Below are 12145 nucleotides of genomic sequence, written 5' to 3'. Positions count from 1 at the left end.
GGAAATTCATAGCAAGTCCTGCAGCCTTCACAGATGCTGCACAGCATTCATCATTCAGCCCATTTCTCTAAGCTACTTTCCAATTAATGGCAAAAGCACATTCTGCCATTCTCACTCTCATTGTTTCTCCATCAGATAGTTTGTTGTACAGCACCTTTCATTCCATCTTCCACCTATGTTTCATTTGCATCATTATGTTCATCATTCATATTTCCTTCAGCTTTCGCAAACAAAGATCTCAAACATTTTCAAAGATATGCGCGGCGGTATAACATGCACAGTCATGTGTACGTTTGTTTACAAAAGAATGTTTGTCAGCATTCAAGCCAGAAAGTAGGCTTGTACATCTTTAGTGTGTGTATGTGTGTGTTTTGGTCTTTTCACACTTGAGCTCCTCCAAATAGTGAGTGCTATTGCGGTGCTGGGTGACAAGGCTACTTGGTAAAGTGCTTTTCAAGCCTCTGGCTAATGGCCTGCTGAAAACTTCTGCTGATGAAAATGAGATCTCCCCTACCAATGAGAATTTCTGCCCTGTCTGCAGCAACAGACATATTGTCAGTATAAGGGTGTATGATTGAAGTTTGTGCTTTTTTCAAAGAATACACAGAAATTCAAATCACTACAGAATACACATTGCTTCTGAATGCCATGTCAGTAAATCTGCATTTTGCTGTAGGCAAAGGTCACAGTGGGTTTTACAGAGTACAAAATGCACATAAATATGATCTGTGTGTATGTCTTTTTTTGTTGTGTGCAGAAGTAAAAGCGGATTGTGGTGATATCATAAAAAATGCATGCGTTATTTCCAAGCAAAACATTCAAACGTTTCAAATGGGGTCAAAATAATTTTTTAGAGGATTTTCTTATGTCGAAAATATGAATAAAGTAGTAGAATTTGTCTGACCAGATGAAATGATGACATAAACTTTGTAAAACCACTAGAAATTCAGTCAAAATCAAGTGGAGTTAAAAAGTGTTCAAAACTGGAAACGCATGTAGTGCAAGTTTATTTAAAGTTCATCTATTTTTCACACATAATGTTGCCTGATGTCAGACGTGTCCTTGTTGGTCCCTACTGAGTACAAATGCAATATCTTTTAAAAGGTGCATTCTTTGTCGTTTGTTTTTTGGTTTCGGAGTGTGCCACGTTTAAGTGCAATTTAAATGTTTTCCATTTACATGTTTGTGTTTGTTTTTGAAGGTTGAAATGGAACTTACCAGGCAGGCTTGTTGACACGTTGACTTGTGTGTAGAACCTCTTGTTGGGCAGCAGCTCTGACACTCCATTCAAGGCTTCTACAGTAAATGTGTAATTGGTGTTGGGAAGAAGATTGACCACAGTCACAGTTCTTTCTGTCAGGCCAACCTGCTGAGGCACAAATCCAACGCTAGCCCCACATGGCTCACACTGCCTCCCGATGCACTTCCGGCATCCCACACTGTAGGTCAAATCCACCCTGCCCCCTGTGTCGGACGGAGCAGCCCAGTCCAAGATCAGCGTGGACTGCTTCAGAGTATAGGTCAAGTCTCTGGGAGGGGATGGGGGACCTATGAAAGAAAAAAAAAGATAATTATTTAGATTTATTAGTTATCACAGGTCGCTCATGAGCAGTTTGTAAGAAAATACAATGCGTGCTCAATTTGAATGAACTGTCATGCAATTTGATATACAACAGTCCAGAGGCTTTATGGTGGGTATAGAAGCATTTATACCAACAATATCATTATAATCAAGCGCCAGTGTTGGAAGGTTACTTTTACCTTTTGCCTTCATATTAAATACATTTTTGAACAATAATTTTGATTTTAATGATGTGATATGATGTGATATGAACCATTTTACATAAATAGGTGAGGGAAAATCTGAGGTACTTGTTGTGAAATATTAGTGTATGTAGCATTATTATTATACTTTGACAGTTTGAAAATATATTTTAAGAAGATGTATTGGACTGAGACGGAGGAGGGATTATTGCTCATATAGGAAGGAAAATATTTGGGGTAAGGCTCAGGATTTGATTAAAAAAAAAAAAGAATAGAATAACATTCCCTTTTGTCTGAAAGATTAGCGTTTTTTTCCATTATGTACTGGTGTCATCTGCTGTGTGAAACAGACCCTCCCTTTACTCTTAGTAAATAAAGATGGCTTGCCATGGAAAGTGTTTTATCTCTCCCGGAACACGAGTCTGATTTGATATGAGGGGCAGTGATGTGAGCTGCCTATTGAAAGGCTGTGTGTATCAAAAGTTCAGCATTATACAGTACATGACAGAGGTAACAAAAAACTGTGTAAACATGTCATTTAAAGTTAAACCACTTCTAAATGAACCCCCGCAACAGCTAAAAAATAAAATGTACGATCCAGTAGAAGGCTGTAAAAAGCCAGACCAGAGGACTCCATCCTATCACTAAGTCAGCATTCAGTGTCTTTTGGTTCATATCCTCTTCTCACTGAAAGCACAGGTCCATTAAAGGTCATGAATTTTACATACATCCTTATATGTGTGTGCATGTGCGTGTAATGAATAAGTGAAGGTTTGCTGCACTGTGCGTGCCATCAAACACGTCACACACCACAGCTGCGTCCCGCTTCCAAACACACGTGGTGCCCAGGGTTACATAAGCCCAGAAAACATTCACATTATGAACACACACACACACACACTCGCACACACACAGTAGATGCAGACACAGCTGGGCCTCTTTCTCACGTCTCTGTCCACTTTCATGCTTTCTTAGCCTTGCAGTCCCTCACTCTCTTAAGGTTTCTCTTTTCTTTCCATCTTACATTGCGAGTGCCTCTTGTTAAAACTTCACCTCCACAACTCTTCCCACTCTTTTACTCTTAACCTGTCCCAACCTTCTAACTCCCTTTTCCCTATAGCCCATCCACATCACTATTCAACTCAATCTCTACTCCTCCAAAAATATGATACAATACAGAAAAACTTGCATTTCCCTTTAAACCATTGTCATTAAACTGCATGTGTTATCTTTATATGCTACCCCCTCTTAGTTAATCTCATCAAATGAGATCAGGGACATCTATGCCAGAGATAACATAGTCTGACAGGCATGAGAGTATTTTTGCACCAACAAGGTGATTCCCAAAGCACTTTTAGTTGAAAACTTGACATATCTCAGCATGCTATATAGTGCATCCTTGAAAAATGCGAGAAAACTGGACAAATGGAGGACAAAAAGAAGTGACAGACCTATCCACATCAGATCTAAAAGCCATGTCCCCAAGAAATAGGAAAAAAATCCAGCAGAGACCTGGCACGCAACCTGAGAGTTACATCAGGCTCTTTAGTTGATCTGTCTCGTGTTCACTAAAGCCTCATCGAGAATGTTATAAGTGGAAATGTGGATGTCAAGAACCAATTCTTAAAGAAGGGAAACAGGACAAAAAGGCTGACGTATAGAAACACACACTGGAACACTGGAAGTCGTGGACTGGACACTCTGAAGCACTAACCTCAACATTGTTGAAGCAGTGTGGGATCATCTTGGCATGTTGAAGAATAAAGGTAGTGATACCAACTATTAACTTCAAAGCTCATTAGAACTCTGTTTTTGCCAGATATACTCTGTTTCTATTCAATCAATCAATAAACTTCAATAAATCACTGCACCCATTTCATATTTTAACTAGCAAAATATAAAGAAATGAGGAGTAGCTCAAGACTTTTGCATAACACTGCACATTTATGGTAAACAACAAGTTTAGTTTTTTAAGTTTTCAGAGAAAATTGAAATTGTGCAGTCTTCAAAATCAGAAATAATTATTATGCAGCAACATCATTTTGCAGTTATTCTCAAACAACGATTTTGCTGATTTAATTGCAGAAACATCTGATGACAAATGGTATGCATCTTGTCTCCAGTTTTTTTTTTTCTCTCCAAATAGTTATTGTGTTACAACTGGAGCTGTCAGCAGAAGTTCTCCTCTGCCAAAACTTACAAGAATTTAAAGACTAATTTTAATTAACTATTTCTAAAGTTCTACTTTTCATCTCCATTGCTGCCAAGGGAAATGCAGCAGTGTGCTCTAATGGAAAAAACTCAATCGTCACCATTAACAATGGCAGTCAGTTGAGTCATGAAGTAACAGATGAAGCTTAATCTTATAATTAAAGCTCTGTGCTCCTTCAACTTTTTCAAGAAGAATTCTTAAAGCAACTATGAGGTGCACAGTCTCTGATTCTCAGTGTGGTAAACACATTAGGGTCGTGATACTACACTAGCATTAAAAAGGGAGAAGAATAAAATCAGTTGTTCTTTAATCACTGGCGTAATAATGCGCACATATCAAACACTTCATCTTTGAAAATCATAATTTTTTCTCTTACTCTTATGAGGCTAGATTCATCAAACTCTTTCTCTAAATGTACAGTGTGGTGGATTAGTAGAATCTGGGGATTATCATAATTACAGAATCTATAGTGTAATTAATGTGGTCATTAGGCTGCTATGAATATTATCACACAGGATCAGTGAGCTCAGCAATCAATATTATAATTACACCCCTCCACTGCACTTACCATTAAAGCTAGCATGACCACACACTTTCATTCATGTGTGTACGCACTAACGCACAAGTCAATGTGAATACGTATATAAACACACATGCACTAACTTAGAGACCCTATGGATTTATGTCCTGAATACTTTCAGGATATATACCCTATTATTCCTCCATCTAATTACTAAGCTATAATCAATAGGCTGTTTTCCATGCAGAAATCAATAGGGCCAACCTGTACGGCTCTGTTTGGCCTCATAGTGAAGAAGAATCAGGCCGAGAAAGGGTCAGAAAAAGTAAAAGGTGAGGAATGAACAAATAATATGTGGCGAAAAGGGATGAGGATATAGAGTGTCGCTCGAGGATAGAGGGATGAGATTTTGGTTTGACAGAGAGAAGAAAAATGGGATGATAACACGCATGGATGGAACAGATGAAAGGATAAAGAGTAAGGAAAATGCGAGGAGGCGGTGGCTAGAAAGAAGAGTGATGACTGGTCAAGTTAAGAAGACAGAGAGATGGGAATGGAAGAGGGTGTTGAGGCATCAAAAAGGAGGGGGTAGAAAAAGAAGGGGGGGGTCCAGCGGAAATGTAGATAATGGAAGTATAGCAGAAAATGGATCTGTAATGTCAGGAGAAAAGGTGGAAGAATATGGAGAGAATGCAAAAGGTTAAGCAAAGAGATGGCAAAATGGGGTGATGGGTTTTTTTGAAAGATGGATGGGAGATATAAAAGGGATAAATGTTAAGAGGCAAAGAAAATGGTTTGGGTGAAGAGGCGCTTTCATATATAGCTTTGGATACTAATAGACAAAGGTTGGAAGTGGTTACATTTACAGAAAACCCTCAAACATACAATGACACAGACGTCCCAGAGGAAAAGTCTTCCTTAGAAAATTTACTTTAAATACTATGTCAAAAAAAGACTGGATTTATTCTTTATTCCAGATCAAAGAGGAATTGTCCAACGAGGCAACAGATGTCATTAACCAGTTATAGACCAAGATTTTTGCTTATGTATTTTCATCCTTTAAGCTTGCAGTTATACAAACACTTCACAACTTTTTCATCAGCAGAGCAGTACAAGGCATGCATCCTGTGTTGTGAGAGACCTACTCCTAGCCAACAATCTGGGAAAGGTTATAGAAACATGGAATGCAATACAATGAAGGGTATATGGTGAAGGAGAGGTGAAGGGTGCAAGGAATGAGTCATGGAGATGGGGTTGATGAGGACAAGATGATGAAACATGACTTGGGGGGGAGGGAGCAGGTCAGACCAAGAGGTAATAGCATGAAAAAAGGAAAGGTGGATGAAAGGGTACAGGGTGAAGGACAGGTTGTTTTAAGACATAAAGAAAATGGATCTTTATTGTTAAAATGGATAAATGACAATTGCAGCTATATCAAAAGCTGAATGGGAGGTTGAGATATTGATTGGCTTACAGACATAAAAATCTATACTTTATGCAAAATTTCAATATCATATCTTATATGAGTTATATGGTGCGACTAGAACTAGTATTAGCATATATATATCAGAGGTGGGACCAAGTCATTGTTTTGCAAGTCTCAAGTAAGTCTCAAGTCTTTATCCTCAAGTCTCAAGTCAAGTCTCAAGTAATGTCAGGCAAGTCAGAGTCGAGTCTCAAGTCACTGGTGTAAAAGTCCGAGTCAAGTCACAAGTCTGAAACTTTGAATTTCAAGTCCTTTTGAGTCTTTAAAAAAAAAAAACGAAAAAATAATGTTGCAGTTATATGCTAAATGTAAATATTAGACCATGTAATTTTAAAATCTGTGTTTTTCTCAACACATGACAAAATAGAGAACTTAGAAAATATACACAAATTGTGAAATTGCACCTCTTTAAAATGCAGCTCAATTAAACTTAGCTCCAAGAATAATTTTCACCGACAGTTCTGAGATAAGCTGCATGTTATTCTTGGATGCGGTTGTAGGACCAGCTTTAAAATCGCATGACAAAAATATCATACACATTAAAAATAACTGTATCACCAACGTAGCCTGGACAACATTTACTACTTAGATGAAGTCAGCTATCTCATCTTACCATATTTATATGCATATTTATAATCATACGGTTCTTGGAGTGAGTGCATACACTCGTGAAGTTTAGTAACTTCAGGTCACTGCAACAAGCCCAGGTACAGTTTACCGACAGATGGGTGCAGGACCTTGAAATGCACCGTGTAGAACGAAAGACCATCGTACGTATCATAAGTTTACCAGTCTCACAAACTGTCGTCATAAATACACATTCCTTAACCGTTTATTAATAGGACCTTTGAGCTCAACGGTAATTAATTAGCAGTGGAAATAATTTCTGGTAGCATCACAGAAATGTAGCAGTGACAACAATATTGTATGCTGTAATCGTACTGGGCAATTAGTGATACAAAAAACCTGTTTTATCCTGTGAATAAAAGTATATGTTTTTGTCAATGTACCATAATAACAGAAGCGAAACACAATATTGTGTCAGGACAATTCACTATTTATGCACAATAAATAAAGGAGCATAGCGCGACCATTTCTGTTCAGCGCCAGACTTGCTTGTAACCTATATCACTAATTATGTTATGAAAATGACGTATTAACTACTAAAAAACACTGACCTTCGTGTAAATGCTTGGAGCAGACTAACCTGTGAGCTGGAGTGTTCTGGAACGTTATATTTGATCTTTGAATGGCTGCAATCCAGGCCATCCGTCGCGTCTTTGTTACTTCGGAAACACGGCTTGAACAATTTCTCTTCAACGACGTAATCCGATAACAACCGATCTCTTTACCCGTCGGCTTCCCGTGGCTGTCATGCGACCGGCTATTGCAGTTAATAATACAACAGCTTCTTGACATTTTTGTGTTTCTTTTTATCGCTGTATAACTGATTTTAATTGAAAGCCTGCGTGCGCTAGTACCGCTTGCCACGAGTTCCCAGAATCCTTTGCGGTTCTACCCGTGAATGACGTCACATTTTCAATCTCTATATAATATGCATGTTAAATTTTATATTTGGGGTAAAATATCAAGTCTTTTCAAGTAAACCGGTTCAAGTCCAATTCAAGTCCCAAGTCATTGGTGTAAAAGTCCAAGTCAAGTCACAAGTCTTAGAACATTTTTTCAAGTCAAGTCTAAAGTCATAAAATTAATGACTCGAGTCTGACTCGAGTCCAAGTCATGTGACTCGAGTCCACACCTCTGATATATATATATATATATATATATATATATATATATATATATATTGATATATTGATATATTGATATATATATATATATATATATATATATAATTTAAGAAGATATAGACATAAATAAGTGCAAGTATATTATTATTATTACGTGTGCATGGCGCTGAGGGATTGTCCAAAGGGGTCCTGAAGTGATCCTCCTCACACAAGCACACCATGGATCCTTCCTCTTCTGCGACGCTGTTGGCTGGGCAGGGGAAACACTCCTGCTGTCTGGACGACATCTTGTAAGAGCCAGGTGGACACGCTGGAAAAGAAAAGCAGTTTGTCAGATATGTCCAAATTACGTGATATATCACATTACATACATTTAAAAAAATATATGTAATATATCCTTTTGGGAAATGAACACATGAAACACATATTGCTATATCAAGGAACTGCACGTTCACAAGATAATTCTGCAGATATGCTAACAGTTTAGAGCCTTTTTTTAAATCACATAAGCGCCTCTATTTCACTAAGCACGTTAAAGCCTTTGAAAGAACGAGAGGGAAAATTAAGAATGAGTGTAGAAAAATGAGAAAAGCCAGTGAGGCCTCAGTGAAGAATAGATGAGATAAAAGATAGGATTAGAGCAGAAAAGTAGAGGAGACTTTGGCTAAATCCATCTGACAAACACAATTCTCACATTACATGTGATCGGTGGACCTGTGCAAATGGCATCAAAGTCTGCAACTGGAATGAACCAGCTATGCAAATGAAAGAAAACCAATGGATCGTGCAGGCACAAAGCTCCGAAGCCCAAGATTTTTTATTTCATTGTGCTTTTCCTCCCCTTGTTTCGCCTTATTTGGAAGTTATCCCAAAGCATGCATGAACCAAAATACAAAAGGTGAGAACGTGGACAAAGGTGATAAGTACTCATGACCTTACATGTGTAAGAGTACACACCATGTAACAGAAGCTTATCAGTGCAAGTGTGACAATGGGCGTGCATAAACACACACACTCAAACTCACTGAGAACAGCTTATTTTACACTCTCCCTGTATGCAGTTTCATTTTCCACTTGCCGTGCTTTTGTAGCAGGTGATAATGGGTGTGAAATCAGGCAGCCAGCTACCGCTCCATGCTCTGGTCTCCTCTCTTCTGAGACTGTATTCTAAACAGCGGGTCTACATTAACAGCTCTAGTGAGCTTTCTACCCCTCTCTCCCAGTCTTCTGCTCGTTTTCCATTCTCCTGCCACATTATTCTTTCTTATTCCTTTCATACCTTTCTTTGTCCTTCTCATTTTTTGTTTCGTCATCGTCAGTCTTGTTAGGTTCCAACTTTGGAGGCATGTTCATTTTTACCCAGAGTGAGAAACTAGTGATTGACATAACCAGTTAGTGGACATTAAATTAGTTTACAGATGGTAGATACTGGTTTTGAGAATATTTATGGACGAAATACTTGGTAACAAAGGCCTTAGCCATGCAAGTCTAGGGACTGGTTGTTAACCCCCTGGCAACCTCCAGTTGCTAGGGACAAATGTGAATTCCACACCCAGATCACGAGTGGTTGCTAGGTGTTTATCTCCAGGCGAAATCGCCTATAAAGAGGCTCCTTGTAATTGCTTTGGTCACTAGCAGTTTGCTGTGGTCGCCTGCAGTTTGCATGGTACAAGTTTACTCGTATAGAAATAATCACCATTTACTCTTCGAGCTGTAGTGAAACTTGAAAAAGTGCGAGATAACCCAGGAATGGAGAATGTTAGCTTTAACGTGAAAGTTGTGTTTGGAGAGTAAACTGCAAGTCTTTGCTTTGTTGCCATGCAAACTCAGGCTTCTTTGCGACCAGTTTCAAACTAGTGGCTGCCAGCAATCTCATCAACCACTCATCAACCAGCTGCAGAAAGTGAATAGGGAGCTTTAGCAATCAGTTTCAGAAGAATTACCAGCAACCTGTACCAGCTACTTGCAGCTAGTCTGAGAATATACATTTTACCCTCAGAACCAGTGGTTGCCACATGGTAGCTGACAAGCTTCTACACCTGCGTCATCGAGGCCTACATTTTAAATCAAAAGAAGCTATAACATGAAAATTATGACTCAAAATTATTTATATGACTCAAAATAAGACATGGTTGCTTTACTTACCCTGATACTACACACTTTTAAATACACAAATTAAAAAAAAAAAAAGAAAAAAAAAGGGGGAAACCAACTACCAACAGAAATATTTGAAGCTAACGATACGCTGGCAAGGGTTAGCCAGTCATAATAGTCCATGTGGTACATGGTAAATGGACTGGTACTTATATAGTGCTCTTCTACTCTAACTGAGCACTCTACTACAAGCCTCATTCAGTAAATCATACACATATTTTTTCTAAATCAAAGCACCTTCGCTAACATCGACACACTTTGACATGCAGAAAGGAGAAACTGGTGATCAACCTACTATCCTTCCAACCTACTTTACCTCCTGAGCCACACCTGCGCCGGCCCTGAATTTCCAAGAAAGATTCTTAAACATTAAAAGATGTTCAATTCACATTCTTGGGTATGTTTACTTGAAGAGCTTGAATAGGAATTAGGAGATATCATGAGCCCCTGGAACCATGTTATCAACTGTGATTTAAGGCAACAGTGCCCTGTCTGAATTATGTGATAAAATTTATGGGATTTATGGGAAATTACAGTTAAGACAGCACTTTTCCCACCTGCAGTATTGTGTCACACAGTCAGTAATGCTGATATATTTGTATGTGACACAGGCAAATTGAACACAAAAGCCTTCCCCTGGCTCAGACCAGTCTGAGAGTGTGCACGTGCCTGTATACCTTTGTGTATGCATGTGTGTATTACAGCCCTGTGTGGCATGTTCGAGGCTGTAAGAACCTCGTAATCGACTTTCTAATGTCTGTCATTACACAAAAAAAAGCCTCTCGCTTTCAGCTCAAAGCACAGCCAAGCATGGGGACATAACAGAAACACACACACACCCGGTCAAGCAGCACTGAAGTAGACTCCCTTTGTTCCTGACTGTGCTGCCACTATCCTTCCCTTCGCCACAGCAAGAACATCAAGTGTGAATAGCACCTAAATCAAGGCAAAATTATGCATAGATCTATGAGAACAGAAATGGGTTTTGCATTTTCTACCTATCATGCTTAAAAGCAGGCTAGCCATATGGCTGGCTGCAGTTCTGACTTATCTCTTCAATTCAGCATGGATAGACATTTCGCTGGCCCACGATGGAAATGTGTGTCTAATGGTAGGGGTGTATCAAGACAATATGTGCAGCTCAGATAACAAAAGGAGCTGGCTTTGCATGATGCCCGTCATTTTCAAGGGATTCAAAGGGTCGCCAAAAGCCAGTGCCAGAGAAGGTCATGTCAGTCAGCATGGCCACAAGCCATCTGCCAGTTGGAGAAGAGGAGTTAGTTTAAAAGGCATCCAGCGGTGAGAAAACAAAACAAAAAACTGAACAAAACAATGGAGATACTTGTAATGAAGAGTACTCAAGAGTACTCATTTGGTTTTTCTCATCTTTAAATTGCAAGGTGTATAAATTTAAGTGGAAATCAGAGTTTCAGTGGAAGTAAAGGAGAGTGGGTGGTTAGAGAACTAGAGAGACAGAAGGAGAGATCTGCCAGGACAGCTGGCAAACCAACTGATCAATTTGTCCTATGTGCTGACTGGGAGCCTCGATTAAATGAAACACGGCGGCAAATGTATGCACGCGCACGCGCACACAGAGGCATATTTCTTCAAGGTGTTATGATATAGATATGCAGTGACATGCCAGGTCCTTGGGGTGGGGGGTAGTGGATGACACAGTACGCCAACTGCTGTGAGAGATTGTTCGGAGAGACAGAGACACCAACAGACAAACAGATGGCGTGTGAGAGACAGAAAGACAGTAGGCTATGTACTGTACTGAGAAAGGACATTAAACAGGGAGGGATAATAGACTCCTTCAGACTGACTGATAGACAGAACAATAAACACAGGCATGGAATGCATACAGATGAGAAACACACTGAACGAATGAGTGACAGTGTTAGAATAAGGTCATCTATAGTAGGAATATATAAAACAGCAGAAGTGCTCTGCTTGCCATAGGAGCTTATCGGTAGTTAGAAAATAAATATAGGAATATGATTGCAAAACTTGTTATCAATCTTTCTTAGAAAATTCATTATTACTCTGACAGTTTGAGATATGCCAACAGTTTTGCCATCTAATGAATAAAAAGTAAAAGGCCAAAGAATCCACATTTCAATGAGCTTACAAATGACTTTAATAGACTTTTGTCTTTGTGGGAGGAATCAATTTATAGTTTGCCCTTCTCTCTTATTTTCTTTTTCCTTTCTTTTCTCTAACCTTAAACATGCCCATTAATAAGTCATGAAGCACTT

At 39.0% G+C, this 12145-nt stretch overlaps 1 protein-coding gene across 1 annotated transcript in view; it reads right to left on the bottom strand.

Moving 5' to 3' along the window:
• epha10 (EPH receptor A10) overlaps positions 1 to 12145 on the bottom strand; it is a 176130-nt gene that overhangs the window by 49483 nt on the left and 114502 nt on the right. Inside the window, exons 4-5 of the mRNA XM_085262852.1 lie at positions 7888 to 8043; positions 1219 to 1548 (exon numbers count right to left, since the gene is read on the bottom strand). Of these exons, the coding sequence (XP_085118978.1) occupies positions 1219 to 1548; positions 7888 to 8043 (486 nt within the window). The remainder of the gene's footprint in view (positions 1 to 1218; positions 1549 to 7887; positions 8044 to 12145) is intronic.

Source organism: Mchenga conophoros, linkage group LG22 (assembly GCF_057382185.1).
Source record: "Mchenga conophoros isolate Kocher_MC1m ecotype Shallow Benthic linkage group LG22, M_conophoros_male_GT1.1, whole genome shotgun sequence".
Lineage (NCBI taxonomy): Eukaryota > Metazoa > Chordata > Actinopteri > Cichliformes > Cichlidae > Mchenga > Mchenga conophoros.
Note: the sequence above shows the minus strand (reverse complement) of the source record. Positions and strands in the feature narration are given on the sequence as shown.